This window comes from Notothenia rossii (assembly GCF_949606895.1).
Source record: "Notothenia rossii genome assembly, chromosome: 10".
NCBI lineage: Eukaryota > Metazoa > Chordata > Actinopteri > Perciformes > Nototheniidae > Notothenia > Notothenia rossii.
The window spans coordinates 28,643,210-28,663,552 of NC_136908.1; the positions used below are offsets into that span (position 1 = coordinate 28,643,210).

Consider the following 20,343-nt stretch of genomic DNA (forward strand, 5'->3'; position numbering starts at 1 on the left):
AAATGCAACACAAACAAACAGCCACAAGATACTACTGCCTTTTCACAAGGACTTATGGAAAGGCCTTAGTATCTTAAAAATGATGCCTTTTCGTGATCAGAGTTCAAACAGGAAATGTTTCTTCCCTCTAATCATCAGACTTCAACTGCTGAGTGTGTTTGCTCTCTTTCCTTTAATAGGTGGAGAGCAGAAGGACATTGAGGTATTGAAGCAGGAAGCAAAGCTGGCCATTGAGGACTATGACCCCTCCAAAGAATACAACTTTAAGATAATTGCTGTGAGTGGAGGACAGCAGAGTAAACCTCTTCAGGCCAAACATGAAGGTAAGAGCCTTTTTCTGAATCACATCAGTTTGCTTTCAGACTAGAGGCTCACATAAGTAGCATCATATCATTATCATTTGTTTAAAGAGTGCCCTATAATGCTTTGGGGGCTTTCCCTTTCCTGTAGTGTGTTATATAGGTTTGTGTAAATGGTCTGCAAAGGGTAAAATCCCCTGCCTGAAACACCTCCAATGGATTCCTTTGCTTACTTCCATAAAGTACTGACATCACTATGTAACACTTGATCTTCTATTGGCTATCGCTGCACCACATTGTACATGATAGGCTAAGGGGCAGCCGGACATCTCTAAGCGGTTGATCAATCACAACAGAGCCGGCCAGCTAACCAATCAGTGCAGACTGGGCTCTGGTTTCAGACAGAGGGTGAAAAGAGGTGCTGCAGCACAGACAGTATGAGACAAAGAAAGAGCTTTTTGAACATTAAAGCATGGAGACGTGTCCCAGTGGAGACACTACATACTGATATGAACCTGAAAATGAGCGTAATATGGACGCTTTAATGAAGGAGCCTCATTCAGCTGAGAGTGAGACTACATACAGAGTTTATTATGTCGCAGAGTTTGAAAGGGAAGTGGATGGATTGTGATTGGATCTATGTGATATATATATATAGATATAGCTGCATGTCCAATCAATGATGTCACAGCAGGTGTTTTCCATCAGCTCTGATTGGCAGAATACCTGCTGTGACATCACTGATTGATATGTGACCAAGAGAGACAAACAAAAGGTACCATGGGATAGAGGTTGCGGTTGAATTATCAAAAAAATCAGGTCCTATTGTATTTTCCTAGACACTATTGCTCAACCTCAGTGACAAATTCCAAGTGGCTATGGAAAGACGATAGGAGAATTCATCAGGACTTAGGAAAAGAGACTGCACTGACACTTGGGGAAGTATCAATGATGAGCCAGCAGATTTTATTGATGTGTGTCTGCTGTTGGGGGACTACAATTACCCGCAGATGGACTACAATTATTTAGATATCTGCCCCTTAAGTTCTTATAGCATTGTTTTTTGCGGGCTTTATAAATATGAACAGCATTGAGATATGACCCCCCCTCCCCCTCCCCCTCCCCCTCCTCTCCCCTCGTATTAATCCACATTAATCCATATAAGTATGACTATATGAAAATATCTTTCAATAGTAAAGCGTGAGATATACAGTATCTATAATGTGTGGTCTACACATCTATCACGGTGCACCTCAACATTCAAACATGTTAAGAACAAGTTGTTTTTATAGTAATAGGCACAACTTTGGACATGTCAATGCATAAACAGCACATCACATTTGTAAAATGCTGAACATACATGTTACATACATGATCTGCATTCGTTAGTCACAATCAGTTGTTCTGTAAACGTTTCATTTCAAGTGTTACGGTCTCATGGAATTGTGGGACATCATTATCTCCTTTCCTTTCGTAAAGGATGTTGCAATGTATTTTAAGCTAAAGGGTATAATAAAGCAAAGCTGAAGCTCCTCTCCTACCTTCTAGAGAATTCAGACAGCTCTTATCATGTCTGTCAATGTGCTACTTCTGGGTCCTTTCCTTCAGTTAGAAACCTTGACAATTCGACCTAAACCCTATTATTTAGCACCAATGCTCACCACCATTGTTTCCTGGTGACCCTGCTGTTTATTTAGCTAGTGCTGTTTGAATTGTGTTTGGTGGAGAATGGAATGGAAAAGACAAGATTAGCAAAGCAGTAAAGAATTCAAACAGCAACACAAACAGCACGCCTCACATCACTGTTGTGGTTGTCACTGCAATAACATGCCCAGTGATTTATTTACTTTGATTCTCGCACTGCAATTCAGCATCCGGCTGATATTAACTTGTCATGCTGTGCTTCAGGAAAAAAATAAATACCGGTACTACACCTAATTCTTTTAAGAAAGATTTGTAATACAGTAAACCCCAGGAGTGTTTCCTTCACAAATGTACCGCATCGGGGTGGAAAAGCACAATATCACTTGTATGATCTCTTGTGCCGGCAGGTTTTGTTGTTGTTGCACCACTTAATAAAAACACCCTGTAGCAGTGCTAAGGAAATGTCATTCTTAATGTGAGTGATGATGTTTGACATTCAAACAAGTAAAAATCATTGCTGCTGTTTTTCTTTTGTGGCATTATTGGATTGGAACAACTTTTTGTCAGTCAAGCTAACTGAATGGCTGATCAAAGAGGTTGGATTGAACTGTGATTGACTGATTTTTTCAAATACATATTCAAGTTTGGCCAAAAAAGATAATGAGATGCCAACTTCTTCAGTTTTGAATCACTGAGATCCTAAAATAATTTCACACAGATAAATTACTTTTCTCAAGGACATGACAACTTCTTAGCCTGTGTATTATGAATCTGATAAAGATGGAACCATTTTGTAAGGCAAGTTAAATGTACATCTAGGATCTCACTAGCTGATGGGCAAGTTGTAAAGAAGAATTACATGCATTTAGGGGGTGATCAAATACATAGCTAAGAAGTTAGCTCCATTCTCATCTCTGTCGAGATGCACATGAGAGCAGGGGAAACATTTGACAACATTGTGAAAGGTGAAGATGAAGTTCATGAGCTCAAGAGAACAGTAATTGACTTATTCAAGAAGATATCTTAATGTTGCTTATGACAATACACTAGTTCTGTTATTTAATATCTGCTAATTAACACACTCATTTGTAAAGGTGCAATACATAATTTACCTTAGCATGCATATTTATATCACAAGGGTGAGGAAATCAGGAGCAAATTCAGTAAAAACAGGCAGGATAACAAATATGACCAAAATATTGTGCACAAAATAACACCACGATCTTCACAATTTCCAACATCTGGGGAATTTCTTTTTTCAATTTTTATAGTATAAGTATTTGTATTTCATTGTATTATTATAGAGAGAGCCCTAATGTGTATTCTGTTGTTAATGTTTTGGTATGTTTTTGTTGTGTTGATGAATTTATTATCATTTTTGTTACGTACATGATAAAGTGTTTCTGAACTTTTATGTTTGTGCCTTAAGACACTTGAAAACGAGATGGAGAATTTCAAGGGGTGTATCCTCTCATTCAATTAAGAAATAAATAAATCCTCAGGCTCATCATTACCTTCACTGTAATCACACTGTGCCCAATTGATCAAAGTAAGTGAGGTTTTGATGTTGCTTTTTAAGTCCCTGCCACTTGGCTGAGATCTAACATAGAAGCCTAAATACATATTTTCTGATTTGTCATGGTGTTTAATCTGGCCCGTTCTATTCTTGGGATTTTAAAAGTATTTCGTTTTTCTTTCCTTATCTTAAACACTTATATTAAAATGCATTCATTTAGTTTGTTCTATTCTTTTTGTGAATTGTGTTTCATTGGTTGATTCATTGATTGAAATCTTTTTATCTTTGTATTTCTTCTCTCTTCCGACAATAATTAATACAGATGTTTGCGTTGTGTCTTATTTCTCCAGCTCAGCAATCAGGCGTTGCGATGGTTCAATCTCAGAAAAGACAAGACAGCGGTACCAGAGAAGAAAACAACGAGATCTCAGAAGGTAAGTTCCTCAAGGAAAACAGAAAAGACTGGCGCATCAGTCTTTTGTGAGTCCGTGGTCGTCCTCCTCGGTGTAAGAAGAGCACAAGAAGATTTTTCTAAAAGAAGACTCTTGTAAATGCCATGTCAGGTAGACAACTGTCATTCTGCAAGATCCACTGCACAATGGAACGTAAGGAAAGAACCAAGAACACGTTTTGTTTTACAATTTGGAGAAACTGCAGACTCTGTTCGCTATTCAGTTCTCTTTTTGTGAAGAAAACGTTTAAAAAGATTGCTTTTGAACCCTGAAATAATCATCTTTAATACCCTGACCTTTTTCGGTCTGAGATTACGACTGGGGGAAATTGCGCAACAAAAACAGGTAAGTGGAAGTGAAAAGGCTGAAGAGTTTTGTCACAAGCTAATGCTTTTACTCCGGCGTGGAACAAGTTTGATTCACCCTCCAAATCAAGACAATTTCCCCTGTTCTGGTCATTTTTTTATGTCTTTACCATTACCTTCCTCATTTTGAGAGGGACGAACTCCGGCGAATTGAATATTCCTACACTTACATGGCTATTACCATCAAGCAAAATGGAGGAACAGGAAATGAAACGGTGCGAAAAAGAGAATTCAAGCAAGAGGCTGCAACAATCAGCAAATGAAGAGAGAGGCTGAGTGGCAAACAAGCCTATTGTCATTTTGAAAGTGATTTTCAGCGCCACAGGCTGAGATACACAATAAAGACAGTGCAAGGACAAAAAAGGAAACAAGTTAACAGACAGGTAAGCTGCAGTCTCATTTTGAAAACCGCCAAAGTTTGGTTTTGATTTAGAACTCAAGATAGTATCTCAAACCTTCACATAAGAATTTCAATGTTTTCGTACCATAATTGTTATTTCAATTCATTTTGTTGTTGTTTTCTGTGTGTTTAATGTTTCTTATTAATTGAAAGTTCTTCCAATGTACTGTTCCCTATGAATGTATACTGCAAAGTGGTTGACAAAATATTGAAAACACCTTTGAAAGCAACCCGACCGTTTGCATTTCTTTAAAAATCATTTTGTTGAAAACATCGTTGTGTGTTAGTGTTTTGCCGTGTTCCTTTGCAGCTTTTGAGGAAGGGTTGTGTCCCTTTGTGTGAGTGGTGTTGTGTTTTAAAGCTTTGACATGTAGGAATGGTGTTAATGATGGTGCAGATGGGACTTCTGGCAGACGGTTTTCCAACGCCAAATTACAGCTTCTGCTCTGAAAACCCTTGCCTTTCATTTTGGTATCTACATCTACTTATAAATGTATCTCAATCAGCCTATTGTATCTCTGTAGGCAGACTCCCTTTAGATTAACTTCAGTTTAAGCTTTTGTTCAGAGTGAGAAAGAAAAAATACTTGAAACAGAACTTTCTCCTTGGTGCAAATCTCATTTCTTTTCATCGCCTCATCTCTACCCGTGCAATTATAGCCTGCCTCCTCTAAATGGGGATTGTATTCTTCCCTCAGCAGCACCAAGCCTCGCCAGGAGAGGATGGTGATTGGTATTTTTTTTCCTTAAGATGGCAGAAACTTTACAAACCTCTCAGAATTTTTCTCTGCCTCTACCTGAAATTACTTATGCCACGTTTGCTCTGAAGTCCTCGGGTCATTTTAATCCTGTCCGAGGTTTCATGCAATTACAGATTTTCTTACTTGGTGTTGCAGCATCAGACCTAAAATGAGATTCAACTTTATTGCTCTTTTGGGTGAGTTGCAACACTAAATTTAAGACGATTGAAGATGTTTTTCAATTGTTGCTAGGTGCATATGTAAACCTGTATACACATACGTTTGTGGATGATATTTACTGCATAACAGTTTGATAAAAGCTTTCCACAAGAAGTTTGTTGCTGAATTAGAAGTCATACTATATTCAAGTTTAAACATTATGTTAATTGTGCCTTTATTGATAGACAACGTTTTTAAAGGGAATATCAGCATATTGTCCTGTGGACACATTAATTAATGACTTCAATTAGTTAAACCTGCAGACTTGAAGATAGTATCCAGTTTATTTGCTGTCTTTATCGGATGGGTGTAAGTGGTTCCTAGGTCTATATAGCCAATCAGGAACAAGTCCAATGTGATTCATGTTTGGAGATTATTTGTAGTGGGCTTTTAACAAAGTAAAATATATTTTCAAATTCAATAGCTCATTGAAAAAAAAACCTAAACAAATGTTATTCAGTCATTTGGACATTTTGATTCCTATATTATAGGACCGTTTAATACATGGAGAGTAGAGAACAGCTGCTTCTGTACTGTACATACAGTCGTGGAGAAAGTATTCAGATACCCTACTTAGGAACAATTATTTATAATACACTGTATAGATACAGTATTGCAAGCAAGTTCTGCATTGAAAACGGACTTACATTTTTTTGGTAAATGGTAAAAGTATTCAAATATGATAGGAAATTTAACTCAAAGTATTTTTAGTATAAATATTTTTAGAATAATTTTTACAGAAAAAGTTGCCGCCAATGAATTGTCTGGCAGTCCTTGTTTCATGGATACTTAAATATAATGTGTGATAGTTTATTCCTCATCAGAATAGTAGTTGAAAGTAAAAAGTTCTATGTATGTTTTATGTCTGAGTCTTTATGTCATAAAACATATTTAAAGTAACTAAAGCCGTGAACTAAATGTAGTGCAGTAAAAAGCACAATATTTCCCTTTGAGTTTTAGTGAAGTAGAATTATAAAGAGGCACAGAAAAAAAATAATCAAGTAAAGTCCAGGTACCTCCCATTACAGCCCTTCCGTAAATGTACTTAGTTACTTTCATCACCCTTTACAGTTTTCCAGATGATCGAAGAGAGCTTTTAATAATGTCACATCTGATGTCAGTCTTTTCACTGTGCGGGCACTCGACAGAGCGCGACAGATTTCTTCAATTGAGACTGTGTTTGCACTCGCTGCACAAGACGAGTCAAAGCAGGGAGAGCGGTGGCAGACCGGAGGGAGGAAGGAGCAGTGAGTCCACAGAGATCTGATCCAAAACGCAGACATAATTACAGCTCGGGCGTCCATAAAAGTCCTTTTCTGACTCATTACTGCTGCTTGGGTTGTGCAAGATTACTACTCTGTTAGTCTTCTGCATCTGTCATTTTGTGTCAGTTGTAAGAGTTTCATAACTATATTTTTACAATTATTTATTCCCAGAAAGAAAAACCAAAGCAGCATATGACATATACATTTGTATTGGTAACATTTGAAAGAAACTAACCTTAAATTTAGTACATTATTTTATAAGTTATACAAAGTGAGTTACTTTTTTTCAATTCTTCATGTTCAAAAGAGTAATTGAGAATTAGCCTGTTTGGTACAGAAATTGTAATAATAAAAAATATGACAATAACTGTTATAAGTGTTTAAAATAAGTGAAAGAGGATCGTATGTATACAATATATGTTTTTAAGTAATGCAGATTTCTTAAAAATAGGACATACTAGGCAACATTGGAAGTAATGACTATTTGGTTTTACAACAACACTAACATATCCTAAAGTAATATAGCAGTAGTAATGTCTTTTAGGCTTAAAAACATGACTTTGGAAAGTTCCAAAATGGAAAAGCTGTTATACAGTTCAGTCAGAGGTTACTGTTAAATTTAGTGTGAAATCTCGCCTGCGTGTTCATCTTCCTCTCCCCTTTCTGTTTACTGCCTCCCCCTGCTTCTCAAGCTGTCTCCTCCACTCTGCGAGAGTTGCAGATAAATATAAAGAAGTCCCGCAGCAGAGGCTGTCACTAGAGGAGGCAGGCCGTTAGTGGAAGAGCGAGCGCGAGGTCTGACTGGGACCAACATAGTAACAGTTGGTGATGTTTGTCAAAGATCCCTTCATGTCGCGTTGGCCTCTGCCTCGGCTCTGGCAGCAAGAGTCGCCATTTGGCCAAAGTGTCAGAAAATTCTCTGGGAATAAAAGAAGGGGGGTTACAAAGTAAATCTGAAAAAGTTAAGAGAACTCAAAATAATTTTGGGCAAGAGACTGCCTTGGTTCTTTTTAGATGATGCACTTAAAAGTCAATTGTTTTTTTATGAGGGGCCGGTCCTCTCACACACACATTAGACCATTTAGTAAGGTCAAAAGCAAAAAGCAAAAACGCCTCTCAGACGCTCTTCCGTTTACTTGTTTACTAAAGAAAAACAAATGGTCCGAAGATACACAGATTCATCTCCCTCCTTCATGTTGATTTGAATCAGAAGTTCTGAACATGAGCCCGCCCCGCTCGACCTTCTGAGCCAATCACAGTGCGATAATGACCTGCCTTATGTTTCAACTATACTTTATCTGCCACATGCATACATTCTTCTCTTGCATACATACAGTATATTGTCTTCAGACATGCATATATTATTTATAATATTAAACGTAAACATTGAATGAATGTGCACAAGAGCAAAATGTATAAATGTGTGAGTGAAAAATGTATAAATATGTGAGTGACAATGTATGAATGTGTGAGTGACAATGTATGAATGTGTGCATTGAAATATGATAATATGAGAGCAAAATGTATGAATGTGTGAGTGTAAATACATATTTATAAAACGGACAAGTCAAATCAAGCAATCTGATTGGTTCTTAGCCGTGATATACTGAGCGTATACCACGGGTAGAAATGTAAGTTACTTTTCACAACAAGTCAGTATCCCTCCGCGCCTGAGACAAACGGTATACAGTTGGGCTGGAACTGGAACAAGAAAGCAGCAGAGAAGTAATGGGGCAGAAACTCTCCTTTTTATGCAGCGGTCCAGATATAGACATCAAGCAGCAAAACATATTCAGTGTGCAGTTCCTTTGGCATTAGGGCAGGGATATCTAGATACTTTCCAAGGTTTGACATAATGAATTGTGCTACTTTTAAAGCAAGCAACGATGTTTTCAAATCTGTAATCAAAGAGGTCCGCAAAAACGCTATCGACCAATCAGATTGCTTGATTTGACTTATCAGTTTTATAAATATATTTAAATTTCTTCCGTTACGAAACAAACTTACAAAGCATAAGATGGAAACATTTAAGATTAACTTCGACCTCCGGGGGGATCTTACTATGGAGGAGTGGATTGAGCAGTGCCTATCTATCTCCAAAAGAAAAGCACCTAAACGACGACATGCAGAGCTACGTGAAGAGCAGGTAGACCAACTGGAAAAGTACCACCATTCAAAAGCTTTCTGATGCGGGTCTTGAAACAAAGCAGAGAAATTATGACCGTTAGTGGCCACAGGTGCGAAAGCTCTCTCCAGAGCTAAGCCGAATCTCGGGGACCGGATAAAGTGGAGCAATATTCTCGCCACGCCAAGCAACAGCCTAGTACAACCTCAACCTATACAAGTAACCACGTAAGCCATTCTACTGATGCTGGACAGTTTTCCAGTGGGTGCAACATACAAATGAATGTAAATAAATAGCCAAATAATGGATCAATGCTCTCTGTCTAATATGTTCGTTAGCTGTTAGTGTTGTTGCATAGCAACCACCTCGCACCATGTTTCGTGCAGAAGGCAACGGAGGGACTATTTTATTTTGAACATCATTATTTACTAATAAAAACTATTTAAATTAGAATGTTTATTTTTCTTTAATATTGCCACACTTGGTAACCGTTTTATAAAAGCAATAGCTCACTTCAGGCCGTGATATATGTCCGCTTCGCGTCAGGCCGAACCAAGCCCCTTAGCTGTGATATAATGAGCATATACCACGGCCTGTCGTGAGCTATTGTTTAAGTATATGAGAGTGAAAATGTATGTATGTAAAAGGAGAATTTATGTTTGTGAGAGGACCAGTATGAATTACGGCCTGTACGGCCCCTCATAAAAAAAACCCTCATCTAAAAAGAACCAAGGCAGTCACTTGCCCAAATTCTTTTGAGGTCTCTTAACTTTTTCAGGTTTACTTTGTAACCCCCCTTCTTTTATTCCCAGACACTTTGGCCAAATGACGACTCTTGCTGCCAGAGCCGAGGCAGAGGCCACGCGACATGAAGGGATCTTTGACAAACATAGTTTTTCAGGCACATGTACTAATAAACAATAGTACAGTTAAATGTATACTTTAAAGTAAGGAAAGGCAAGTTTATTTATATAGCACCTTTCAACACAAGGCAATTCAAAGTGCTTTACAAAAAAAGGAAGACATTAAGAAAACGGTATTTAAAATCAGTCATTAAAAAGCAAAGATAATAAAATAAACATTAAAAGAAAAAATACATGGATAAAAGTTACATTACAGTTTAAGATGTGAATAGTTCAATTAAAAGCAGCGGCAAAAAACCAGCCTGGATTTAAAAGTAGTCAGAGTTGCAGCGGACCCGCAGGTTTCTGGGAGTTTGTTCCAGATATTTGGAGCATAATAACTGAACGCTGCTTCTCTATGTTTAGTTCTGACTCTGGGGACAGAAAGCTGACCAGTCCCTGAAGACCTGAGAGATCTGGATGGTTCATAATTTAGCAGGTGGTCAGAAATGTATTTTGGTCCTAAACCATTCAGTGCTTTATAAACCAGCAGCAGTATTTTTGAAATACATTATTTGACACACATGAAGCCAGTGTAAAGACTTCAGAACAAGAGTGATGTGTTAGTGAGGGCTCGAGCAGCGGCGTTCTGAATTCGCTGCAGCTTTCTAATAGATGTTTTAGTGAGACCTGTGAAGACACCATTACAGTAGTCCAGTCTACTGAAGATAAAAGCATGGACAAGTTTTTCCAAATCCTGCTGTGACATTAGTCTTTTAATCCTCGATATATTCTTAAGGTGATAGTAGGCTGATTTAGTAACTGTTTTAATGTGACTGTTGAAACTCAGGTCAGAGTCCATGACTACACCTAGATTTCTGGCTTTATCTGTTGTTTTGAACATTGCAGACTGAAGCTCAGCGCTAACTTTTATACGTTCTGCCTTAGCTCCAAAAACCATTACCTCAGTTTTATCTTTGTTTAATTGGAGAAAGTTCTGACACATCCAGTCATTGATTTGTTCAATGCACTTACTCAGTGTTTGAATTGGAGCATAGTCTCCTGGTGAAATTGTTACGTAAATGTGTGTGTCATCCGCATAACTATGGTAACTTATTTTGTTGTTTTTCATTATCTGAGCCAGTGGTAGCATGTAGATGTTAAATAGAAGAAGCCCAAAGATGGAGCCTTGAGGTACCCCAAATGTCATATTTGTCAACTCAGATGTGTATTTACTATTTACCTATAGAAACAAAGTTTTTCTGTCCTTTAAGTAGGATTCAAACCAATTTAGAACTGTTGCCGAAAGTCCCACCCAATTTTCTAGTCGGTCTAGTAATATGTTGTGGTCAACAGTGTCAAACGCAGCACTGAGATCTAATAATACTAACACTGAAGTTCTGCCACTGTCTGTGTTTAAGTGGATGTCATTGAAGACCTTTACAAGAGCAGTCTCAGTGCTGTGGTTTGGACGACAGCCTGACTGGAACACATCAAAACAGTTATTTAAATGCAAGAAGTTACTCAACTGTTGAAAAACAACTTTTTCAATGATTTTACCTTGAAATGGCAGGTTTGATATTGGCCTGTAATTGTTCATCACTGAAGCATCTAGATTATTCTTTTTTAAGAGCGGTTTAATGACTGCAGTTTTCAGGGCCTGTGGAAAAACACCTGAGTGAAGAGACTTCTTTACTATATGAAGTAGATCTGAGGCCATGCAATGAATAACATCTTTGAAAAATCCTATTGGAATAATATCAAGGCAGCAGTAACTAAGTAAAACTTTATTTATAGCACCCTTCTCAACACGGATGTACAAAGTGCTTTACAGTACAGTACACAGGACACAATTCAAAGTACAACTATAAAATGTAGAATAAAAAGCATAAAACAGCAGCAGGTAATACATAGGATAAAACATACGATAAAACACCAATAACAAAAGGCAGCCACTAACTCACCTCCTCCGACGACCCAAAGGGCTTTCGGAACAGGTGGGTCTTTAACTGCCCCTTAAAAATCTCTATTGAGGCCGAGGTTTTTATTATCTGGGGGAGTTTGTTCCAAAACCTTGGGGCCACCACCTCAAAGGCACGGTCCCCCTTAGTCTTTAGCCTGGTTCGGGGCACCCTTAGGAGGCCTTGTTCAGAGGACCTCAGGGCCCGGTTTGTGGTGAGCGGGTGGATCAGGTCATTGATGTAGGCTGGGGCTTGGCCATGGACAGCTCTATATGTGAAGACCAGTACCTTGAATTGGGTTCTGAGATGAACAGGGAGCCAGTGCAGGGCAGAAAGAATCGGAGTGATGTGGCAGGCTTTTTTGGACCGAGTCATTAATCTAGCTGCAGCATTTTGGACCTGTTGTAACCGGTTTATTGATGTTTTGTTGAGGCAGGAGAACAGAGCATTACAATAATCAAGCCGGGATGAAATAAAGGCATGAATAGCCATCTCCAGTTCTGCATTGGATAGAAAGCCCCTGAGCTTGGCAATGTTCCTGAGATGGAAAAAACAGGTACGGGTCAGAAGTTTTGTGTTTTTGTCTAGTAGCATAGACTGATCGAAAATTACACCAAGGTTTTTTATGTTTGCCCTTATGTTACCACTGAATGAACCCAGGTGGCTTGCTACCTTAGAGGCGATGTTATCAGCCGCTAAGATCAAGACTTCTGTTTTTGATGCATTGAGCTGTAGGAAGTTGCTTGACATCCACTCCTCAATTGCAGACATACATGTGATGAGGGTGTTTACTTTTTCCATTTTGACAGGTTTGAAGGAGAAGTATATCTGGATATCATCTGCGTAGCAGTGATACGAGACACCCTCAAATTGGCTAATTAAGCGGCCCAATGGGAGCATTTACAGGGCAGGAGGAGGATTTCAGAAGTTGAATAATGTCCTCTAGGTTTTTCTCATTAATCTGATGGAATTGTGTCATGATGTCTGAATTGATATTAGGTGGACACAGGGACAACACATTCGCTGTACCTGATGCAGAGACACTGACTGCTTGTCTGATTTTATGAATTTTGTCAGTGAAGAAGGAGGCAAAATCATTGCACGCCCTGGTGGATAGAAAGGCTAATGTCACTGGGGGGTTAGTTAGTCTGTCGACGGTAGCAAACAAGGCATATGTGTTGTTTTTGTTTTTGGTAATGATGTCAGAGAAGAAAGACTGTCGTGCGTTTTTCAATTCCAAATTATAAAGGCCAAGTAGCACTTACTATTACAAAATGATCAGTCACATTAATTCAAAGACTAAGAAAGTGTTGCACAAAGTTAAAATATTGATGTTAGTACAACTTTTTTAGAATTGAAAGTTAACAATTCAATTCAAAACCTTTATTTATCCAGGTAAAATCCGATCAATGATCTCTTTTTCAAGGGAGACCTGCAGTAACACTACTTTTTTTTATTATTTTCAAATTTGTATGTTTCTATTTTGTCCCTAGTATAAGGCCCCGTCCACACGGAGACGAAACGGGTTGTATCCGCTACAGTTCTTTATCCTATAGACGGTTCGTCCACACAAAGCCGAAACGGAGCCACGGAAAGGGAGCCCTCAAACGATACACTTTGATAACGGCTCCCAAAGTTGGTAGGTCTGGGGACTAAACGCTTGCGGCTCCGTGTGTACGCCCTATACAATCATAGCCCCGCCTCTCCCCACCTCTCCTGCTCACCCCCGCGTCATTGCTGATGCGTTTTGCCAACAACAACAACAACAACAATGGCGGATCACAGGGTTGCGTTCTTGCTCCAGACGCTACTGACCATGATACAGATTTTAGTGCAAAATCTGCAGCTCCTCTACCATAACCATCAGCAACAAGTGGACTTGGAGAACTACATGAACTACATGTTGCTAAATCCACCACGGAGAATAACCAGAAGGGCAACCAGGCAACCATGGCAACCATGCTCGGGGGGTCTTATTCGCTGCTTTTGGTGTATTTTGTGGCGGAAGTACAGCGCGATTTACAGACCCGGCATATGTACTAAAGCTTCTCCAGCGGGTGGGGCAGTCTTGTGTGGACGGACACGTTTCTTGAGCCGATTCCGTGTGGACTGAAGACTTTTTTGATATCGACTTCGGTTCATTTCGTCTCCGTTTCGTCTCCTCGTGGACTGGGCCTAAAAAGCAGCAGAGAGATTTACAACAAATTAAATGTAGTCTGTAAAAAGATGTTATGATACTTTGAATTGATTAGACCATAACATGTTCAAGGTTCAAGGCTTTTATTGGTCATGCGTTCACATGCGTGTGAAATGATAATAAATGTGGCTACCTTAAGATTTCAGTCCTGCTAGATTTGATGACACCTAGGGCTGTGCGATTATGGCAAAAATCATAATCACGATTATTTGGGTCAATAATTGATATCACGATTATTTTGACGATTATTCATTGACCATTTATTGAACTTTAAAACAAATAATATTTTACCAATAAACAAGATCAACAAATATGTTCGAGTGCACTTCCAAAACCATACTAAACATAAATTAATATGATAAATAAAAATAAATTAGACCAAAAATAAATTAAATCAAATATGTTGCAGTACACTGTCACAACCTACTGAAAACTCTTTAAAGAGCAACTTCCAGGTTAAAGACACCTGTGAATAAATGTGTAGGAAAATGATGAATACACTAGATTTTCAAAAAAATATACAGACATATACACTACAGCAGGCATCCTCAAAGTCCGGACTCCGGTCCGGATCCGGACCGAACCACAACTGTCTCTGGACTCTGAGCAAATTATACTTTTCATATGCGAGACATCGCCACAACGCAACGAGTCAAAATGTTCCGCTGTGTCCAACAACAAACAGCGCTCTGCATGTCCGACTGTTCCACTGTCTGTGTGTGTCTGTCAACACATTGGTCCAATCCCATTCAGCATCCCGTCAGAGTTGTTTTCCCCCACCAACAGTCTGCGAATCAGAGGCACAGTAGGGCGGGTCTTCGCGGAATGCGGGTGGGAAAAATGCGTGTGTTTAAAAAAAAAAAGTCAGAGAGTTAACAGCTCATCTAGTTGCATCTGTACTGTAGAGCTCTAGTAGGCTAGTTTCACCTACTGGGGTGGCATGGGGGGGCAACTGCTACCCTCAAAATAGGCCTTGCCACCCCAGCTGCCACCCCAGTTGGCAGCTTTGTTTTGAAAGAAAAGTTGTGGCTCATCGGAGAGAAAGTCTCTAATGTCCGAGTACAAGTGAATGCAGCACAAGACGCACGCCTTGTAACCCCTCCCCCGGCCCTGGCGCGAGCTTGGAAATATGATAGGCGGCGATTTCATTTGAACGGTAGGCCTACGGCGCAAAACGAGAAGCATTCGGACCCAAGTACTGAAGGAATGAGGTATTTGCGGTCTGCAATGACAGAGAAGAGCCTGTCAGGTTGGCTGTACTCAGCATTGAATCAAAACGCACTAAAGCTGTTGATCTTAATCAGTGTGTGAGGCGTTTTGCTGAACAAGATGGTAATCGCCGCATTCAGCTGTAAAAGACATGTCAACTTGATGCTCTGCTCACGGATGAGCATACAAAACTGTTAAGATGATGACCTTACGTGTGTAAATATATGTTTTTCTTTGTGGGGGTCTGCCCCCAAAAAACAGTTTCAAGTCCTGAGAAAGTCAAATAAGACGGTGTGTAAAACTACACTGCCCAGCCAAAAGAAAGTAACCTCTTTGATTGAACTAGGCCAGTAGGTAAGGGCTTTCCACTGGATCATAACTGAAGTATAAAATAATGCATGACTGAAGTGATGGAGACCATGTTTGAAGGCAAACTAAAAGAGGAAATAACAGGTCAAGCAAATCCCCCTCTCAGATTCCCCAGCAACCAGAAGAACATAAATACTGGCTGGTGATTTGATGAATCAGCTTTGTGATGGAATACAAAAAGCACAGTGCGTTTCCTTAGCTGTGGATGAGTCCACTGACACCACTGACAATGCTCAGTTGCTGGTGTTTGTGAGTTTTTATGATGAGGCAAAGGGGGGGTTTGTTGAAGATGTTGGGCCTGACGAACCTCAGTGGACACTCAAGGGGGCAAGACATTTATAAAGCAATAATGGGAATGCTGAATGAAAGAGGGTGCAGCTGCCTTTATTCATAACTGCAGCTCTTACACTGCGACCCTGAGGGATCAAGCACAGACACAATAACAAGGAAAACTGCTGCACACAGATTATTTTTTGTTTTTGCAACCTCGTGTTAAGAATCTTGTTGTAATTGTTTAAAAGTTTGAATGACCGTAATAAACGGACCTTTGTCTTGTTGAAAAGAAAATGTTGGACCTTTAAGATTTGTATTTGAGTACCCCTGCACTACAGTGACATCTGGCGTCGTTTTTGTAAGAAATGTTCACTTCCGCATAAAAAAGCCTCGGCACGTGACCTCCCGCTTGTGACGTAACACGGGGGACACAAGGGGCAGAGCGGCCGGTGTAACGTATTAATAAACATGGATCCCAATGCTAGTTTCGACACAGAAGAAGTTAAACATGAATATTCAAATGCATATGACGGACTACAACCTTATAATTATGAGCCTGCTAGGCGTCCAAGAGACCAGGAGCAGCCAAGGATTAGAAGAAATAACGGCCATCGGAGAGAAATTGAACTGTGGTGTGAGGAGAACCAGTGGAGAACTGGGCAGCTTTCTTGGTGAGTGACCGGCGTTAGCTACAGAATGTTAGCTAACGTCACATCACAACATTGTAAAGTTAGCTATCATTTATCAGGCTATAACTAAAGTAGCATTGATAATATTGTAACATTACTGGCAGGACTGTTGATACTGATCCATAACAGAAACTAATGCGCAAGTATCAGCCGTATCTCGCGTTACCTAATGCAACTCCACACTACGGTGCTGTGTACCGGAGGAGAGACGCGAGATACGGCTGATACTTGACGATCTGGCGGAGAAAGGTTGTGGAGCCTCCGTTGATATGTCGTTGTAAATGGCTTGATGGAAAGCAGGTGTGTAGTCGGGGAGGGTGCACAGCTGATTGCAGCAGGTGAGTGGAGGTTGAGCCGGGAGCCAGGAGTGACAGCCACCACGCACACACAAACAACACAGACAAGGGGAAACAAACAAACAAACACAAAGGAGATGGCTGGAGCAGTACAGCCACCACAGCGTTACCTAATGCAATGTCTTACGGTGCCGTGTACCGGAGGGGAGAGAGAGAGAGAGCAGCGAAGGGGGGGAGGGGGGGGGGGGGGAGGGGGAGAGAGAGAAGTAATACGGTTTCCTTATAAAGCTGTGGAGAGTATGTGCTGCAGGGAGGTGGATGCACAACGCACCCAGGAACGAACGCTAGCTCCGGTCCTTTTTACTGTGGACTCGATGTCCTGACAGGCTGGTATTTGTGCAACCTGCACAAACACAATACTGCACCATGATTACAAATGGTGAAATACAATGTAAAACTACCGAAAAATACCAGCTCCTTAAAACACAACCGCTCTAGTCTACGCAACTCTACTATACCCGCGGTAAGAGAGCGGAGATGTGTCCCCTGCGTGATGTAATATGACGCGTTTGACGTATGACCTTAAAAAAAAGCCGTTTTTAAGAGCAGAGCTCAAAATTGCTCCTTTCCCTCTGAATTCCTGCCCTTATGTCTCGTCAAACATATCAAATCCTGCATTCACTTTTTTAATTGTAATTTTCAAGCAAGTTTAAGCATAAATGTAGAATAAATAAAAACCTGCAAAATGCTCTTTAATATAGCCAACATTTTGGTAAAACATATTCAACATATTCCACTCAGTTAAACGTTGAAGGCTAGCCAACCGCCATGGTCCAGAAGTAACAGGAAATAAATGTTGAACTTCAATTTAAGACCAAATAAAAATGTTTTGGCCACCATGGCAAATGCTGGTAGGGCTGCTCATGTCATTTCTTAAAGATTTTTTGCAAGAAACACCAGCCTGTTTACATGGTCTGGTTTCAGAGATGAACGCAGGCAGGTGACAATATTGCCACCTGTACTGAAGACCCTCTCTGAAGAGGAACCTTTGGCAGTGCTGCCACATATGACACAGGGAAAAAAGAAAATACTCTGAATCCTTTCTTTGCCATTATATAAAAATAGTGTTGCTACAAAAGTATAAATTAGGCTTACTAATAAGACAACTCAGATCTGAAGCTACACAGGAATCTGCTGCCAAAGTACAATAAAAAAGGCAAAATTAATAGAATCAAACCCATTTGCTCTAAACCAAATCTACTGTATATTGTTGTCTCTGTACACACACACACACACACACACACACACACACACACACACACACACACACACACACACACACACACACACACACACACACACACACACACACACACACACACACACACACACACACACACACACACACACACATTTCTCAGCTGATACCACTCTTCCACATCCAACACACCAACACACCTACATCATATTAGTTGCATACATGTATTCCAATGGCTGTCAGGGCCCCATTATACAACAGGCAAAGAAACCACGAAATGACAAGCATGTAATTCAATGGTAAAATGTCACATCTGGTGATTTACAGTAAAAAGGACAAATTGAACTATTTTCCTCCAATATAAAACCCTGACATTACAAAATGCATGATTTTATACCGGTATGGCGGAGAGATCAAAAGATGTGGTTATAATGGGAGTGGATGGGACACAAGTGGCTAATGTGTGAGTTTTTTTGTTTAATCTGATTCTATGCAAAAACTAATAATCCACCAAAATCAATGTTGTTGCTAATCTTTGACATATCCAAGACTGTGATAAAAAAAAAAAGCCGACCCCCCCCAACATTCATTATGTTTGTCATACAAAACGCAAATTCATGTTTTCAAACTGGCAGTTAAATTGTTAAAATCCTGAACATAAGTTAACATTTTATTTTTTTCAGGACTGAAGTTGATTGAAAAATCTAACCCCAAAAAGTTTTGTAAAATATTAATCTGTTGTCATTTTAGAGTAGTTTTTGAAAGTGGACATTTTTGTCCCGAATCACTAATATGTAACTTTTTTTGTTTAATCTGATTGTGTGCAAAAACTAATAATGCAAAAAAATCCATTTTGCTGTTAATCTTTGACATATCCAAGACTGTTATAAAAAAAAAAAAGAGCCAGTCACCAGATATGTATGTTTTGGAAAATAACTCATTTTCTCTGTTTTCATCATGAAAAAAAACAGCGGTTTCCTGTTTTCAAAATGGCATTTAAAGGGTTAAAATCCTGAAAATGATTACATTTTTGGTATTTTCTATTAGGGCGGAAGTTCACTCACTTCACTCTGTTGGAAATGAAACAACGGATATATGGTCAGCAATTAATTTGTTGAACATGTCTGATGTTCACAACTGTAATTTGGAGCATTGGCGTCTCATGTGAGCTGAAGAAATACTGATAAAAAACGAGCAATAGCTAAAATAATGCTGCAGTGTGCTGTGAGTGAAAAGTATTTCACCTAAAAATTCATCAGCTCTGAGTACGGAGACACGGCAAAAAATCGCCTCTTCCCAATGAATGAACTCTGCAGAGTTTAAAGTCCTTGTGTGTCCTCATATTTAAGTCCTAGCATAAATCAGTGTGTGTTTGTGTGAGTCACCTGCTGTATATTTTAACTTCTCCAACTGGGCGCAGGCTAAAGGGGCAGATGGGGACGAGAGGAGCCAACCAGGGATAAAAGGCCTTGCATCTCCTCCTTTGCTCGTCTTATTGAAGCAAACACACACACACTCACACTCACACTCACATACACACACACACACACATACACACACACACACAAACTCCATTAACATCCGTTCCAGCTCTCTTTTTCATCAGCTTTTTTGTTTTTGACTCCAATGGCTTTTTGAACTTTTCTTTTTCTCTCATCAATTTCTTTGGTCTTTTGTCACTATTTGGTTTCATTTTTATGATTCTGTGGCAGCGACAGCCATATTTAGAGGAATTATATTTTCAAGTTGCCAATATCTCAATCATCTCACCAAATGTGGCACAAGTGTCCAATTGAACTCAATGACAAACTTATAAGATGTCAGGGTTCAAAGGTCAAGTTTGAAATTTGAAAAACATGTTTACGGCCTTAACGCAATAATTAATATGCAAAGTATGACCATTTACCTGTCGATTGGTTACATTTATGGACTATATCCATAAACTACAACTTGATTTGTTGGTGATGGAAAAGAACTGCAAGGCGGTTATTCTATTATCTCAGTCATCCTTTTGTTTCCTTCTTTATTAAAACTGTTATGTACAGTTTATACAGGTACAACTGTGTGGCTCACACAATTCATTTTTGTTAAATATATGAAGATTCAAAACACATTCAGTCACTTTAAAATGTCCAATATACTCCTCTATACTACAAGTTATCACCCATCTTGAGTGCAATTTGGAGCAATTCTCTCCTGTCAGGATTATGTCAGAAATATAAAAA

The 20,343-nt window shown here is 39.4% G+C and overlaps 1 protein-coding gene across 2 annotated transcripts in view; it reads left to right on the forward strand.

The window, feature by feature from the left end:
- Positions 1 to 20,343, forward strand: part of col14a1b (collagen, type XIV, alpha 1b) — a 219,327-nt gene that overhangs the window by 20,456 nt on the left and 178,528 nt on the right. For both annotated transcript variants that reach the window (XM_079654484.1, XM_079654485.1), the window contains exons 4-5: positions 180 to 323; positions 3,810 to 3,893. In XM_079654484.1, coding sequence (XP_079510610.1) covers positions 180 to 323; positions 3,810 to 3,893 — 228 coding nt within the window. The remainder of the gene's footprint in view (positions 1 to 179; positions 324 to 3,809; positions 3,894 to 20,343) is intronic.